The 18,163-nt window shown below is 33.3% G+C and overlaps 2 protein-coding genes across 9 annotated transcripts in view; one reads left to right on the top strand and one right to left on the bottom strand.

Annotated features, from left to right (window-relative positions):
* The first annotated feature begins 1,071 nt into the window (after positions 1–1,071).
* LOC111003083 lies at positions 1,072–8,753 on the top strand. Of its 3 annotated transcripts, none has more exons than XM_022273445.2 (9): positions 1,072–1,215; positions 1,297–1,571; positions 1,683–1,845; positions 1,923–2,094; positions 2,250–2,360; positions 3,047–3,245; positions 3,812–3,984; positions 4,533–4,629; positions 5,366–8,753. In XM_022273445.2, exons 2-9 carry the CDS (start codon positions 1,333–1,335, stop codon positions 5,415–5,417), a joined length of 1,206 nt encoding a protein of 401 aa, XP_022129137.2. In that variant the 5' UTR covers positions 1,072–1,215; positions 1,297–1,332; the 3' UTR covers positions 5,418–8,753. The 3 variants fall into 3 exon arrangements, with proteins under 3 accessions (XP_022129137.2, XP_022129136.2, XP_045483980.1); XM_022273444.2 differs by having other exon boundaries at positions 2,250–2,372; XM_045628024.1 differs by having other exon boundaries at positions 1,077–1,109; positions 2,250–2,372.
* Positions 8,754–9,056: 303 nt separating this feature from the next.
* Positions 9,057–18,163, bottom strand: part of LOC111003014 (protein-L-histidine N-pros-methyltransferase) — a 64,005-nt gene continuing 54,898 nt past the window's right edge. For all 6 annotated transcript variants that reach the window (XM_022273347.2, XM_022273342.2, XM_022273343.2 and 3 more), the window contains 3 exons: positions 11,975–12,199; positions 11,205–11,380; positions 9,057–10,538 (listed from right to left, as the gene is read on the bottom strand). In XM_022273347.2, the coding sequence (XP_022129039.2) occupies positions 10,330–10,538; positions 11,205–11,380; positions 11,975–12,199 (610 nt within the window). In that variant the 3' untranslated portion in view covers positions 9,057–10,329. The remainder of the gene's footprint in view (positions 10,539–11,204; positions 11,381–11,974; positions 12,200–18,163) is intronic.

The raw sequence follows: 18,163 nt of genomic DNA, 5'->3' as shown, positions 1-18,163 counted from the left end.
TGTCTACTTAATTGATGAAATATTAAAGAAACATGGTCATAAGGCTGTAAGACTTCCGCCTTATCATTGTGACTTTAATGCAATAGAATTCATTTGGAGTTCGTTCAAAAGAATATTTGCAGACACAAATGTTACTGGCCTCTCTGAAAACATGGAACAGAGAATCCATAGTGCATTTTCCAAAATAACTGCTGAAGAATGGCAGAAACACTGTAATCACGTTATAAATGTTGAAAATAATTATCGTATGACAGACAACCGCCTTGAAACAGTAATGGAACCATTTTTAATTGATTTGAATAGCAGCGACTCAGATTCTTCTGACACAGATGACTCTGAAGAATTCATGGAAGGAATAATGCCTCTAACAGACCATAATTACCATAAAAAATAATTTTTTGTTATTAAGTTTTTTATTTACCTTTAATGTAATATCTAAAAATATCCATCAATCCAAACTAAACAAAAAAAGTGGCAACACAGAGGGTTGTAGGAGGCGCCGCCACTGGAACGCCAACTTATACTTGACAGTCTATAAATCGAGTCTATTTTCAGACGCATGATTCGATCCGTAGATCTGTGATCATTTGAACGGCACATCAAGAAGTCGTATAAAAATACAGCAGTTGAAAACTCTATTTGTTTTTTTTTCCCTAACATGCTTTCAAAAGGGTAGTAAACCTCCAAGAATCTAAAGAAAATTGTTGATTAATCACTAATGTAATTAAAGGTGTATGTGATGTACTATATACATCAATAGAGTTAAATAGACATAGGCATATTATTTATTACAAACAAAACACATACACATAAATATACAAAATAGCTGTAATCAAAGAGAAGAAATTAAATAAAAGATATAATGAGAGGTATATATTTTTTTTTCCTTCTCCCATTCGGTTCGTCTCAAACATGTAATTCGTGTGTGCTGTGGCTGTACCATTATAATATTGTCTGACCCTGAACTATGAAATATGAACGAAGTCAGCCAAATAGCACAGTACATTTTTTTTATATAGCAAGTCAAATAGGGGGAATGTCAACTGTCAATCACTTATAAACCATTGTCAAATCAAATCTTAAATGTGACAAAAAAGTAAACCCAGCTTGTAAGAAATATTAATTTTTTCCAATAAAATACTAATAAGGAAATTTATATATCGGGATTACAAGAGGTCATACTTTTGCAGTACTTGGCAAATTATTTCCATTCTGGTCGGGTTATGATTTACTGATTGCTATAATATTCGAGAAATCTATTGATCTTTTGTAACTTTTTCTGGTGTTATTAAACAGGATTCCCAAAAGAGGACATACTTAGATATCTACAAGATGGATCTGGCGGAGACGATGAAGAATGTGTTAGCGAAGAGTAGTGGAAATGCCACTAGTACGGCAAGCGGATCCAGCGCGACAGCCCCGCACGGCGCGGAGGGATATGTCACAGAAAAGCTTTACATGCTATTGCAACTATATTTACAAAATAAGGGCTGGAGTCCCAGTATAGAGCTACTTCAATGTTTCAGCGATCTCAAAGAGTCTTCCATGCTTCCAAGTGCAACTTATTTACAGTAAGTAACTTAAAAACTACCTTAGTAGTTCCACTTCTTTAATAGTACAGAAAATCCTGATATCCATTTTTTGGCCAAGTAGAGTATAAAAGCTTATGATCCATGTTTCAGAATGATGGCATCAAGGGTTGGTTTAGATGCTCAAGGACGTCTGATATATCGTGAAAATGGTAAAATAATTTTACCTTATGAACATTTTGCAAATGCTGTTATGTTGAAACACATGAATGGTCCCCATGGCCTACATTTGGGATTAGAGGCAACTGTCAGAGCTGTAAGTTCTTCGTATTCATTTTTTATTATTCTGTATTACTCAGGAACAATTTTTTTACTCTGTTGTATTGGTTTAAGGTGGTTGAATCTTATACAATTGGTAGAGAACAATTTGGTATGGAGAAAGAGTTTATAGTAGAAGTTGTTCAAAATTGTCCAAACCCAGCTTGTCGCTATTACAAGAACCAGTTAGAAATGACACAGAAATCTATACAACAGCACTTATCTCAACAACCAACATACATACCAGGTATACATTTATGATAATGTTCTGTGGAAATAAGTAATGTTTTACAGCTTCATTTGAAGTAGCATAGATTTAAGAAAAATTTATTCAAAAAGAATTAATTTGTTTTTATGTGTTATAATGTTCAATGATATTTTTTAAACTTATGGTTAATATAGATGCAGGCAGTTCCAATTTATCAGACAGTCAAGCAGTAGAGCGTCTACTCCGTGGTGCAGCACTGCCACAAGACTATCAGCTGCCACTTGCACCACATCTAGCTGCTCTCAGTGAGTTGTTAAGTAAAAATCAATTTTTATTATTATTTTTCACTACTTTTTTATTAATTTAATAATAATAAATACACATATGCAATATAAAATACATCTGAATGAACTATATATAAAAATGAATCCCTATTTCCATTGGTCACAGCATCATGCGTTAAGGGCTGGACCGATGTTGATAATTCTTTTATTGTTGTGTTGTCAAGAGAAGTTCGTATGAAAGAAAATATTAGGAAAATGCGCGTAATTCATATGTAGGTATATAATATCTTTATATATATACAATTACTGGTACGTTACTCTCATACTTTGTTTAATATACTAATTGCTTGAAATATCATGCAGGACGTCTGTTGGTTCCGCTAGTTACAAATATTTTTTTAATTTTAATTACACATGGAATTATTAGTGTTTTCTATAAATATATTCAGTAAGGTGGCTATTATGTAATATATTTAAAGTTTAAAACCATAATTTATTTTAATTTTTACTTTTCTAAAGCATTATTATGAGTTGACTGGGTCTACTCTAGACTTAATAAACATTTCTAACACTTTGTTTAAATGCCGAAGAAGTGTGATACAAAGATGTTTTAACATACATTAACGAGCTTTTCATGACACATTTTATTTTGTTTGTTTGAAATTAAATTGAAACTGTAGTACTGCAGCTTAATACAATATTTGCAGCAAATTTAGCCGGTGACAAAACAGATCGTCGTGCGACTGATAAACTCTCACAGCATCAGCAAATGTTACTCCACCAAAATCGTTCCATGAGTCACCAGTCAATTGATAAATACTCACAGAGGTCATCTTCACAAACTTCTTTGGACACCAAGTCTAAACACCACTACACTGATGATCACAAATTGACTGATTTCCTAAGGTAAGCTAAATTTTCTTAATTGAGTACTTGCCTGGTAATAATATAATAAATAAATAAATAATACATAATTTATAAATAATTTCTAAAATAGTCTCTGATGCGTTATCAAGTAACATTTCGATCGATTTAGCCTTTGGGTATTTGTAAGCTTAAGAGAACAATTTTGTGTTATCATTGGTATATAAGAAAACATATTCTAAAATACACAAAAAATTAATAAAATATCCATTCCCATGTGAGACAATTCAAAGTAGTGGCTGGAATTGCTCCGCACGGAAGAAGTGAAACTTCGTAATGATTTTTAGGGAAATCATATTGTTTCTTGTAAGCAATGTTAGTAAAATTTATTAACATTGCACAATTCACAATTGCTCGCATCTTTGTAAATGAAATAATGATTATTATACATTAAAATAGAACAACAAGTACGTATTTCAGCTAATTTCACGACGACTGGTTACTTAGCTGCATAGCAAGGAAAATCAAAGAAACAGGTGTAATTCCCCTTTCGTGGCACTTCTAAATAATCGACCCGTATTTTAAGACGAAATAACAATGTATTACAGAGCGAATCTCGAAAGCCTGGAGTCTCTATCGGGAGGGTCAAGTGGGTCAGGCGGTCAGGAACGCGTAGTGCGTGCGTTCGCAGAGTTGGCCCGTAATTTGCAGCGTATGCGGCCTTGTGTACGGCCAGCTATGTGCAAACCATATGGGAAACAGAGCGAGCAACTGCAGAAAAGTCAGTATTACTTTTATCTAACAATGGTTTGACTATTGTGACTAGCATACATACATTTAAGGAACAAAGCTTCATGAAGATTTAATGATTTTCAGCAAGCAAACCAAACGTATAATAGTATTCTTATCTTAACTCCAATCTTTTATTGTGATGATAAACTCGGAACAAAAATTGAGATTTAAAATGGTATTATAGGGAATTTCCCTTATAATGATTTGGTTGTTTTACAAAGTGAATTTTTGTTCAACTTTTTACTTTTTGTTTAACTTATTACACTTTTAAATTATTGAGATCCCACACATTTTTTGAAATGAAGACGAGATATTTACCACCTGCTATTTTATGCCTAGGCATTTGTCTATGCCTATGCTACAGAGCGCGTGCAGTCTCTGATTTTGATATAATAAAATACTCATCATGGATGATATTTTTTTTTTTTTTTTTTAATGGAGCTGCGAACCCACCCCTGACTTTTGCTTATCAGGGTCCTTTTTTGCTGTATTTATTTTGTTCATTCAATTTTCATGGATGATATTAAATATTTTCAGTCCTGTTGGATACAATTCAGTTGGTCCAGTCGCTTCGTAGCTATCTGCCTCCGCCGCACATACAAGTCACGTCGTGGAAGAACGATGATAAATTGCGGTAAGACTCGTGAAAATTAAAAAAAAACCAGGCTGTTTATGTATGTATTATGAAAAATAAGTTGTTATTGAGTGATTATGGAGTAAAATAACTTATTATATAAGTTTTGAAAAAAGTGCAAAGCGCGGTTTATATGTCGCAGTAAAGTAGTTAAATCAGAGTTAATTAAATATCGAAATTCAATCAAATTGCTTGCATTTTGATTTAAATAAAGCAGCGCAGAAAACGCTTAACTATCTGTCTGAACGAAAGACAGTGTGTTGATTAAAATGTATAATGTAAAACAAGATGGCGGTCACGACAACGGCTGATTACTTTTAGAGTACATATTTCTTTTGGCAAAGAAGTTTTTTGATTCAAATGATTTTTTGGTCTAATTGTAAACATGCGACACCGCCATGATTATTTCATTTGTTATTGTTATTTCCACTGTGATCATGACGAACTAAGAGCTTGGAAATTCCATTGTTGTTTTATTGTAAATGGTTAGGTTAAGTTAGTCATGTTGCCTGGGAACGTTTAGGAAACTCGTTAAACGTTTCGTTCACTGACTTGTCTCACGGAACTTTGGCTACTTGATTGAATATCGGTATTTAACTAACTGTCTAGAGATTCAATGAACACTTTGATTGAACTACTTTACTGCGACATATCTATGCTGCCAACGCGCGTTAAACGCAAAGCGCCCTACGTGTACTAAAGTTATAACATTTTGTTTTTCTTTTTTAAATTTCAGTTCAAATAATATGGATGACTTGGAGAGCCGTAAGATAGTTAGCGGTAACTAGCACTGTGCCTCGGACTGAGAGCATGACAGAAAGGTATTATTTTATATGAAAAATTATTCTGTTTATATAAGTTGGAGTACTTATTAAAACAATTATATTCAACTATTCCGCTAATTTTTATACTTTGGTACATTTTTAAGATCTATTCTCTTGTTTTAATAATTATGTTATTATAATTGAAATATTTATTTTTATATCCAAGATTTTATGAAGTATTAAGTCACATTGAACCAGTAACAACATTTAGCGTTATATGGGATTGACAAATCTTGATACTAGTTGTAATGTTTTTGTATCGGTTTGCGTTATGTATTAATCTCCATCAATGATTTTTTTTGCGATTTTATAATATATCTTCGTCTCTATATGTTCAGGCGTGTCCATGTTATCGAAAGTAAAATAAGTTTATATTATGTTCATTTTTGTCTTATACAGTGTGCAATACAAACATTTTTTTTATGCAACAGTATTAACAATTTTTTCTCTTAAAGTCGGCATTATTGGTTTAATTTCTGACAGTTTTAATTAACTTACCAATCATTAAAAAATGTATTTATTAAAATTTATTATTATATTTATTTATCCTTGCAGACTATGCCAATACAATACTGTCAAGAAAATAAAGTATATAATTAATTTACATAATATCCACAATATCGCTGATGTAAATTCACATTCACATAAATAGGTCGATATTGTCGGTAAAATTAAATATTTTACATTTAATCGAGTAACTGGTGAGTAGAATCCAGAGATACTAGGTTAGGATCCCGAGGAAATAAATGGCTTTGGAAGCTGATGAACTTTTAAGTAATTACAAAACGCGAGATTCGAACATTTCACAAGGCTTTTGATACACATAATACACACATATTTTGTGTCATACCTATAATTTACGCAAGTATCACATACATTTTTCCGGATGCCTTTAAATAATTAATTACATTATGTATTTTTAAGTTTATGTATAGTTGTTGTATTGCGTTAGGATTGTCTCATTGAAGTAAGTCTTAAGTGCATTATTTACACTGTGATAGAAGTGTAATAGACATAGTTAGACTCTAATTATATAAGATTATTTATCGCATATAGTATTTGTACGACAATGGAAATCATTGGTTTGGAAAAAAAAATCAAAAATATAAAAACTTTTCGTCCAGTTGTTTTGAATGATGACGTCAAATATACATATTTGCCTCGTTCATAATTTTAAAATAACTTGTCTAACATCACGTCAAAGTAATGAAGTTAATTCAATAAGAAATCTCGAGAAAAAAAAATGTCTGCTTTTAATATAAAAATATACAGTTTGTATTGGAGAGTGTTAATGGAATTTAGGAGGTGTTTTACATCTTTCTTTAGGACACGTTTATATAGAAAGATAGACCTAAATGATTTCATATGAAAAATATAGCGCTCCTGGTGCGTAGTCGCAAGATTGTATTGTAAAGAAACACGAAGATCATTAATTATAATTTTTTTTTGTGTTTCTTCTGAGATTTGGTAATCTGGTATGAAATTTACAGCAAGAGTTAAATAGACCTGTTAAAAAAATTTGATTAAAAACTTGTATCATAGATTACGCACAACAATTGAGATAATGTAAAAACTTCAAACAATAATTTTAAAAAAATTGTGAGTTTTTCTGTATTTGTAGTTTAATAATACAATTCACAAAACACCTCCTTTGTAATGCAGCGCCATCTCTTGTCTCGTGTTAGATTAGTATTGAAGACTGCAAGTAACTTGTGTAGGCTAACGCTTGTATAGCATAGTTCTATTGTCTATCGTATTTTCTTATATTAAGTTTTACGGGATTTTCATCCGTACTCAGAGTCGTTTTGTTTAACAGTACACTGATGTTCGGGTTTCTTTAAAATATTTTCAGCTTCTGAATGTCACATTTTTAATCTTTTATTGATTAATAAATGGTTAATCAACTATATAAGTAAAGAAACAACTCAGCGCGTTGAGACTCGTATTCGAATCTTCCTGAATTATTTTTTATGTTTGTTAAACCTATTTTACTGCAAATTGGCAGAAAGTGGTTGTAATTTAAAAATTCTAAACATCATTTTGATTTCTTATTTATAGATTAGTATTTATATTGAACGCTTTTCTTCCAAAACATCACGTAACTGCAAAATTTCGTGAAAATTAAAGTGCAATAATTGGGGCATAGCCTGTTTTGTATTAGGTAAGTTGTATAGATAGGCCAAACTATATTTATATACATTATATATAATGACAAATTATAGAAATATCTAAAATTTCTAGTAAAATCCATACATGCAATGATTTGCGTAATGATTGACGTAATTTCTGTTTCTTTTTTTTTAGCCGTAGTAGATTCTGACTACTTCAGAGTAGATTTTTTATATAATACAATTTACCACACATTTATTAAGGGTTATAAAATTGGAGCAAATAATTAAACATTTAATAAAATATAGTTTGGCGCTATCTTTATAGAGGTTGTAATGTAAGGATTGATTGATTTGACATCACACTGACTTTGGTAGAGTTTTAGTCGAGACAGAGTAAAGTATTACTCTTGTACCTTGGAGTAACAGTTTGCGTTTAGTCTCGACTCCTTTACCATAAGTTATATAGAAGTTAGTATAATCGCATCTTAATAGGAGGCTATCGTCAATAGACCTAAGTTTCACTAATTACTCGAAATAAGTATTAAATCCTATGCGAATCTCTTGTATTAATGTATTTCTAGTCAAAATTAATTTCAGCGGTGGCAGTTGGAACATATCGGTTTTATACAAAATAGATTTTGTAATCTCGCACAATTTCTTTATAGCTATAATTTTCAGTTGTTTTTGTATATTCTTATAGTTGAGCTTTAGTATATTTCGTTATTTGCTTAAAATGTATTCACTATATACAAATGTAGTTGTAGTGATTAATCTCGATGTAAGCATTTTCTTTCGGTATTTTTACAATCTGGGCATCTTAAAACTGTGATAAAATTAGAATGTTTTTGGCTTTATTTTTAGTCTGATTTTCAAAATTTATGTATAGGGTCTGATACACACTTGTACTGAACACTGGAATATTCCTTGTTTTGCACCAATAGCTAATACATTTAGTAATTTTTATTTAAAGTCGGAGAATCTTTAAACCCAGTGATTGTGCTAATTTAGTTGATAATGTAATTTTATGCGTATTCTGAACATTTTGTGAGATGAATACAGTTCTTTGTACAAGTGTGTGTGGGCAATGTCATGTATAGATGTAACTAATTGTATTGTAATCGGCCTTGCCATGTAATTTACGTATAAATTTTAAAGTAACGGAGACAGTGCTTAAAATAAATCAATTGATTTGAAAAAACTTCTTTTATTTAAAACCATTATGACCTTTGATAAGCCACCTTCGTGTTCTACTTGGTTATCACTCTTAAATATTAAAAACAATTGTCGTTGATTTAATAATTGTCGATTAACATTTCATACAAAATATCAACGAAACGGATGCCTTGCAGTTGATATCGTAAGGTTACTAAATTTCACACAAAATATGTACTTGCTTTAGGAAAAATATACTGAAATATATCAAAAGATCGTTAAATTGCTATAGAGTACTTACTGGTATAGGATATAGGCAGGATGAAATAAAAGAGCGATATATGGTACATATAAATTTATTAATTTGATTCCTCATATGATTTTCAAAAACTTGAGAACGACACAATATGAATTATTTTACTACACATACACGACTAAATAATTGACAGATTAGTATTAATAAAACCTATGAAATAAGGAATGATTATAATATTACGCACATACAACAATAGGCATATAATTTTACTTAAAAATACAATGTTTATAGGATGTACGAAGGTAAGTAACATATGAGATCTGATAAATCTAAGAAACAACATTCAGATATTCTTAAAAATTCCATTTTATGAAATTACTATTGTTATGACCACTTTTGATCACATCAAATCTTATTAGACTTAGTGATCGCAAAATAACTATTGCACTTATTTAATTATTTTAAATAAAGTATAAATTTATAGAAATACATTGAATATGACAACACATATAGTACTTTTTAGAATGTTAATTTTCGCCTGAATGCAATAGGAATTTGGTTTAAAGCCCAATGGCAAAATACAAATAATATAACATTCATGTTTATGCAAAACAAGTATCTTCACATCAAGAATTTTAGAGATATTTTAAATATCATAGTTTCACAACAAGCAAGTTTGAGAGTGCCTAATGTTAAACATCGATAATAAAATATATAAGTACAATAATGTAAGTTTACTCAAATTACTAAGATAATCTTTCAAAATACTCGTCATTGTTCAGGTATTCGATGTACTTTATCAGGCTGAGGTAGTGACGTCTAGGGATAATTAATGAAATGAAATATTGGTTGAAATTGCTGATTATCCACTTTAGTAGCGTTTGATGATACGTGCGTATACGTATACGCGCACTTATTATTTACGTATAGCTGTATAATGCAAAACCATACAAATATTATCAGTTTTATATATGGAACCTAGACGAAAAAACGGCAGAATAATGTGATTGTTTTATTCGAAATTAAAGATTTTTTTATTCGAATATTACGTCTTTATAATCAGTGTCTTAATTAATTGGAATGTCCACTTTAGTTTGTACTAGTTGTGCGCTGCTCATATATGTTGGCACCATTTGCATACAAATCTATTACAAAATAGTTATTAAAAACAGTATATAACCGTAATCATAAAACACCGTCACTAAAACCTTCATATGTCTCTTTCCGTCAAATTGGGTTTAACGATGTGATGAAAAGAGACAGGTGAAAGTTTTGCACATTGAAAAATCTGTGCAAAACCCAAGTCGTTTTCCATAAATGTAAAGGCGTATAAATATAGGATAAAATGATAGGTGATTTAAGGCTCAATTGGTCTAAACACATATATAGAGTCGTCAAGCCAGTAATAAGCCTGGGAAAAGTCTCCTTCGCAAAGATATGGAACTCTGGACCAGCTGGCGATCTCCCAGCCCAAACCCCGCATGAACTCCACAAACGAGGAGACCTGTTCTTCAAATGTGATGCCTGCTATAGGCAGTCTTTCTTCTGGCTTATGGTCTGATGTCGCTGGAATTATGTGATCAAAAATTTTTGTTAAACAAATAAATTCAAAAGTTTAGTAAAATATTTTCCATGAAAATTGTTTTGGTTATTGTTAGTGTTTACCTAAGTTTAATATTTAACTTAATGATCCAGTGTTCCAACAATGATAAATTGTTGATAAACAGGTGCACAAATCGGGCATCTTGTAGAACGCGCTCTGGGTGTAAAAAAAAATAGCCAAGAAACTAAGCCTGGTTTAATATTTTCCGCCTTAATACATGTACATATTATAGTGAATTAATTACCTTGAAACTAGTTATTTAAGGAGGCTAATGAGCTGTATATCGTCTGATATGTATGAAGAATGGTTGGTCATTTCTCGAGAGAAAGCGTAATTAATGATAATACTTAGTTGATTAGCAAAGCGCCACTCACGCGGGCAATACGGATAGTGAACAGAGTTTCTATTGAGGTGGACCTATTTGTTTGTACACTGGCTGAGTTCACAAGAGTAGCTAGCTATATTGTTAGTTATGGATAGATAGATTTAGGAATATAAGTTTAATTTTTTTAATGTTTTTATCTAGAATAGTTGGTGTGCGATTTTGGAATTCTATCGTATTAGTAATTACTGTTAAGATAGAAAAATGTAGTGATAAATAAATAAAATAAAAAATAAAATTTACTGACCTTCAACATACGCCTTATATGGCAATACAAGAGCCAGCAACAACAGTCCGTCTGAAGTGAGCGCTTCCCTGGCCTGCTGCAGCATAGTCCGTGGTCTCATGCAGCGGTCTACCAAATTCATCATGCACACACAAGAGAACTTTTGACCTTTCCACCAGTCTTCCACGTCTAGCACACTGAAAAGCATGAATGATTATGTAATTAATTTACTAAATATTTTGAACGTAACGTGATCTATAAATGATAAAATTAATATTACGTTTTAAGTATAATGGTTAAATTTATAAAAAGGATGCTTTAAATAAAGGTAATTTTATTTTGGGTTTAAATTAACACTCGTGTACAAAGGAATAAATGGTGATTAATTAAATGTTAATTGCTATGAAACTAATGTAATGCAAATGATGAAGTGAGTGAAGTGAGCTTGCGTCTGGCTATGCTCACAGGGCGTAACTCCAACGATTTTGGTAATCGTCGCGCTTATAAAACTAAGAATGCCTGAGTAATCTTTTTGTTTCATGTGTTATCCCTAAACTCGTACGTTATAAACACTAGCTTATATGAAGGGAAACATCGTGGGGAGATCGGCACATTTGAGGTCTAAAATAATGATATTTTTTGCAAAGGAAGGCTGAAGTAAATGGGTTTTGAATCACGATTGTCGTTTTTCGATATACATATATGCAGAAATATAAAGCAAAGGTCCCTAAAAATAACGTTTTTTTCATTCATACAGCTATTGAAGCATAATTACGATAGACAATACTCACGTAAATCCTTTGCCACTAAGCACTTTCCTCATAGAGGCAGATATCTCGGTGGCATACTTTGTTCCAAAAAGGTCTGCATATCTACGGCTTACTTCACCGTCTCCTGCGCCGATATCGACTAGTGTAGATTGCTTGTCGATGCCGCCACGGCCTGCGCGGGCGCGGCTCAGCAGTGTTCTAGCCTGAGCTGAGGATAACACGAACATTGAACCACGACCGAGCCATCTGAAACAGTTATTTTTATTCGTTAGTGTGGCTTTTAGTCCAAAGGTCAAAATTAGTTATTACTCGTTTGTAAAACTGCCACTGATTTCCATTTCCATATACGGCACAGGAGGAAGACTAGCAGGAGATATAAGTATTAACTACCGCCCAAGGACACCGGCGACGCCTGGAATTAACGGGTGTGTTTGCGACTCTTTATGGCAGGCATCCACCAGGCCTAAGTATGGGTTCGGTACTTCCAGGTGCTTCCATAAAGAAGTAGTGCGCGACAGGAAGTGCCTTAAAAAGCGTCGAATTGTGGAATTAGAATTAGTGAAGTCTGTTTATGAAATTCAGTAGCAGATATTAGCCCGAACAATCCACTAGAGCAGTGATAAATGCGGTAGATGTTGAGGGAGCAATTGTAGCTCTGTGCTGACTCCAAGCTACAACGTCAAAATCAAATTTAAATGTAGTTCTTTGGAGAAGTCTGTGATACGAAAATGCGAGTCTGATTATAAGAAGAACGAGCCAGGCTGGGTTATATTTTAAATTGTATTTTAATATACTCATCGATATTGACAAGTACAAACATGTACTTCGTAGACGTGAGCTTATGACGAATTAATACTAAAACTTTTCTACTAGATATTTAGTGGAACAATTCTGTTTAAGTGTAAAAAGGCGAATCAACAAGTAATGGAGTGCACAAACCTCACACCCTATTAACAATAAACTAATAACGCGGCCAGTACAATCAAACCGCGTTCATTAATACAAGAACCGGTATATTTGAAAGGGGTAATTTCATGGAGAAATCTAACTAACCGCTAAGAGCGGGGTGCGGTTTGAACACGACCGGCGATATTGCTGACGCGGCGTAGCCAATTTCGCCTTAATTGTTCAAATAACAAAGTTGCATCAATCCTTTTAATTTAACCTGCTTGCGGAAAGGAATCTAAATTATCCTTTGCTGACAATTGCATTGTGGCCTTTAAAGTTATTGGCGAAGTTGCAATTACGAGAATTACAAAGCGAGCTGTTCAAAGCCACAGCTCACAGAAATGGCTGGCTTATTCGGATCAACTATGTCGAAGGTGAAATAATAAGACTTTCATTATATGTGTAATATAAATTGTGATGTATACTTATTAATATACTAAGAAACTATTACAATAGCGTCATAAGCCAATAATGTATTATTAATAAACTGATAAGCTTAAATTAGTTTTATTATGAAGTCAAAACATTTTATAAATATTCAACGTAACAATGTCTATCCTCAATCGAATAGGTTCTTATCAACAGTTTGTTAATGTCTGAACTGATTGTCCAAGCCAATATATTTAATCTGTGGTAAGAGAATCAACCTCATAGTTCTAAAGCGCAGAAAATTAAATGCCCTCGGCGTCGCGACGTCTTCATCCCGCCGCGGGCTAGCGTCGAAAGTGGATAATGACTAGCAAATCCTCTACTCATTAGTTGAGATCGGACGTCGCACGGATCGATACCAATCGGATTTGCCAGGTAAAGCTGTAATCGTAAAGCCAGCTCTGTTATTAGTGAGCAAGGCATATATCACGCTCGACATTACTCAGAGCCGCTGGCGTTAGCGTCGCAATTACTCGAAATGAAAACTGTTTTGGTACAAAATAAATCCTGTATGGGCAAATAACTTAGCTTTCAGCTTTTATTTCTGACAGGAATATCACAATAATGGTAGTCAATTAGATAATGTCGGATAAATCAGTTTGTGAATTCTTAAATGTTGTAATTTATTTGTTCGTGTTAATGAATGTGTGAATTCGTTGTGTCGTCGGTAAAATGACGTGGTGCTCGTTTGCGACAGCCTGGCATTCACTGAAGCTGCGAATTGATTGCTTTATTGTGTCGTTTCGTGGCGTTCACAGCTCACAACGTGCTATACATGATACATGAGGCCGCTTGCTGGACTTATAGACGTTGACACTGTGTAATTGTCACCGACCACACTACATGACAATGTTGAGGGAACTGTTATACTTTGATCATTGTTTGTTTATCAAGGCGACTGAAATATGAATAACTGCATTATGTGATTAGATTAATCGTAATATAGCAAAGAGCATACTACTACGTCTTACTTCCATACGTTAAGAGACTGAATTTTCATTATACCAACAGTCGAAAATGACATCCTCAAATACTGTTCATAATGCCAGTGGTCGTTATGTAAAGAGGTAACATCGAGGCCAAATTGGGGGCGACAAAACGTGTCGTAGATGTAGGTGTCTAGTCCTGTATCTATTTCAATAGAGCGGGCTGCAACAGGGAATCCGATGCGGTTACCGAAGGCGAGATGTAGTAGCGGGGGGCGGTCGTATCGCGATTGCATCGGAGAGCAAACAAGCGGGCGGGGTGTCGCCGGGGCCGCTCAAATCATATTACCCCCATCTCACACCCGGGCCGTGCCACACACGTCATTTGAGTGTGCGTCGCTATGGCGACGGCCCGGGTCGTGCATGATATTAGTACGTGTGCGACTCATCTCCGGGCGTTTAAACTTAACGCCGCCCGCCCCGGGAAATTAAAACCGGGCCCGGAGCGGAAGTCGCGGACCACCTCGGCCCATCCGATCCAATCTACTCCCCAACTCTTACGATGTTCACCGTTATATATTTACATTTGACATTTCGTATTCACTGCTATTAGAAAGTTTCTTGACGGTACTGCTAACTCAATTTTATCGTTTTTTTTTCATTACCAACACCCAATTATTTTCTAAGCCCAAAGTGGTAGATTAGAGAGTGTTTAATGTAAAAAACTTCAAATCTGGTTACATTCATTCAACTGGTAATATTGACTTAACAACCTTTATTTATTAATAACAGACAAATAAGGTTGGATAAGAAAAATAAAAATAAAATCAGTTTAGTGATTAAGAAAATTTTCTCTTTTTTTTCTGCTTATATTTTTTTGTCTTAAAAGTGTAGTTTGCAACAGAGAGAGAGAGAGAAAGCTTTATCTATCACTTCCCAATACAGACTCTGTCTCTACAAAACCATTAACTCTATTTAAATACTTCAACATATATGGCCCATAATGAACGTTACATACAAAATACAGCAGTAGGTACTCACATTTGAAATAGAACTCCTCCCCTACGTATGTAGATAACTACACATTTGCTTTGCTCAAAGACATTGTCGCTTTCAGGCACCTCATTAGAGCGCGTCCCATGTGAGCCTACCCGCCACCCGCCACCCGACCACCCCACTCACATACAAAGGAGAGCAATTCTTTTCCTGAGCTCGCAAACTTGGATGGATAATTACAGTTAGGTAGAACCCATTCGTCCTTAATGTCTCCAAGCCCTTCTATATATAAATTAAGTATATGACACGCTTTCTCAGCGTCTCCGTTGTTTAATGCGACGGAAAATTACCGAGACTCGTTTATTCATCAAATGAAATTTTCGTATTTAACTAAGGATTTAGATGGAAATTCTTTTGATTGCTTTCGTAAAGATTTATCAAGATTTTTCATGAGACATATTTCAGAATGTTTAGCTATGACATATTCATTTAATTTAGAAGTACGCACTACTCAAATAAAACAGATACAATCAAAAGTTTAAACTGCGTGTCAGAGGGGCACTCAAGTAGTCGATAGTCGATAAAAAATTGGGCGGTAAAATTTTATAAACAAAGAGAGCAGGCCCAAAACGTTTTAGTGTTAAGAGTGCGGCCATAAACCGTTGACACGCACCCGTAAAATATTAACGATAGTAAGTAGAAAAATGACGACTATCAATGTAGGTAGCGATTCGGTCGCGACGCGGTACAAATAATGGCTGGGCCGAATTTATACGCGGACCCGAATTACCCCGATTGAATATTTTACCACGCCACGAATGCTTTCCACGATATTTTTCTATTTCGTTGCCCATTTCTACTATCAATTGCTTAGTTTTCCCCTTTAATGTTATTCGTGCGACATAAGGCTTTCTTATATAAGTGAAAGAGTTTCCGTTTTATTCCTTTACAATGCTCTTAACGACTTATTATGTTGTAAATTTAATTCAAGTTTTTTATAGTTTTATTTCATTTCGATAATGTATGTTGGAATATATTTTCTCTACCTGTTACGAAGGTGAACAGTCGAGTGTATAAAAAAGTTAGGCACGCAATTATTATACTGAAACTAGGGGTAGATTTAATAAGGGAATCTTGAAAAACATGGACTAGGTAGCAAGGAAATCATGAATCATATTAGTTACTCGTTACAGCGTCTCAAGTGCCTTTCTTCCTAGAATCGGAATTTGTATAACGCCCGAACCCAATAATTAATCCACAATCCCAGATTGTTTTCAATCAGACCGTGACAGTCGATCGATCTCCTATCTGCATCCCAATAACCAAACCCTACGAAGACAATCCATTTTGGGCGACGGATAGTATGCAATCTCTTCGCTCTTCACACTCGTATTTGATAATCAATATAAACCAAAAAAAAGTAAATAAAAACGTACAAATAATTTTAAAATAAACATGTCTATGTTTAGGACATATCAAATAGCTTTTTAATTATTTTAAAAGCTGGTTTAAGTTCAAATCTTAAGATAGGATATTGTCACAGATGAACTGTCATTTTCATACAAAGGTGTACCACCATTCTCATCACATACACACACACCGATCGGAACAATCATGGATAGCTTGTATCGACAGATGGCTATTACAATCCATCGATTGGTTATTGACACACATTTATCAATATTTGGATTAAGATGTATATCTCAGATGGTAAAAAATGGATTGAGATAGGTTATAGGGTTTGGGCGTAAATAAATTTATATATAATTTTCATCATCTCAGCTGTATGTAAAGTACATATTTTTATAATAAATATTTTATTTGCAAAGAAAATGGTATAATCTGATTGTACGGTCTTTTATAGTTTTGATTATCAATAAAAATCCGCGTAATCAGCCATATAAAAACAGGTATGCAAATGTCGTATTTAAGTTATACATATACATAAACAGTTAAGTTATTATGATTGTCAAAACTAAATATTCTCCATAGATAGAAAAGCATCTCGCCTTTAAAAAAATCAATCACCTTCTCTTTGAAAGGATTGCATATTGTTAGTAAAATCGCTAAATAACAAGAGAGATACTTAGCGATTTAACAGTCCTACAAGTCTACAGTCTTAACTATAGTGATTAAGAATAATTAAAATCCTCGGTTATTTAAGTTCATATATGTAGTCCTACAACATACAGATAGGTACATCATGGAAAAGCTATTAATATTTTTATTCCACATCTAAGACTCAATCAACTTGATAAAAACAAGTTATTTAATTGTTTATCTCTTCTTAATTTGAAATTAAGCGGCTATGCTAGCTGTTTTAGGCGATTGATAGGCATATTTGTCTTCTTTTTAACTAAAAATAGTTCTGCTTCCAGTAGCCTATATCTATATGCTTATCGATTTTCCAGGAATACAGGAATACTAGTATATTAATTTAAAAAAATATAAACTATAAATCAGATCTGGGTTGAAAAATCCTTTCAAATACAGGCCCATACTGATTCAGGCGGACAATGAACCTTTAAACACAATAACCTTTAAAACGTGTGAAGATTGAATATAGCTTCTTGGACGTTGGTTTATAGCTCATTGAGATCTGAAGCGAAAGCTATTCTCTTAGAGGAATCTGAAAATCACAATACGTGACATTGAAATTATCGATGGGAGCCAGAGGACCGGACTAAAACAAAATAGCTTCAACAGTGTTGCCATATAAAACCGCGCGTATTTTTTATAAAACATGTTATTAAATCACTATAGTTCATTTAAATATGTTTATGCATATTTTTTTAATAGCTTATTCATTTGTATCCTTTTAAAGTCTCTTTATTTTTTTCTTTTTCATTCATGTCACTTGAACTGGCATAGTTTAAACTATAGCATAAAAAACTTGTTTAAATCTTTAATG

Source organism: Pieris rapae, chromosome 4 (genome assembly GCF_905147795.1).
Source record: "Pieris rapae chromosome 4, ilPieRapa1.1, whole genome shotgun sequence".
NCBI classification, from domain to species: domain Eukaryota; kingdom Metazoa; phylum Arthropoda; class Insecta; order Lepidoptera; family Pieridae; genus Pieris; species Pieris rapae.
This window is presented reverse-complemented; position numbering and strand designations above follow the sequence as displayed.

Bases quoted from the DNA above. Each gene is read 5' to 3' on its own strand.
- LOC111003083 (XM_022273444.2), top strand. From the start codon at position 1,333: ATGGATCTGGCGGAGACGATGAAGAATGTGTTAGCGAAGAGTAGTGGA. The intron at 2,373-3,046 runs GTAAAAATCAAT...CAATATTTGCAG, and splicing joins TGCTCTCAGTGAGTTGTTAA to CAAATTTAGCCGGTGACAAA. The intron at 3,985-4,532 runs GTCAGTATTACT...AAATATTTTCAG, and splicing joins GAGCGAGCAACTGCAGAAAA to TCCTGTTGGATACAATTCAG.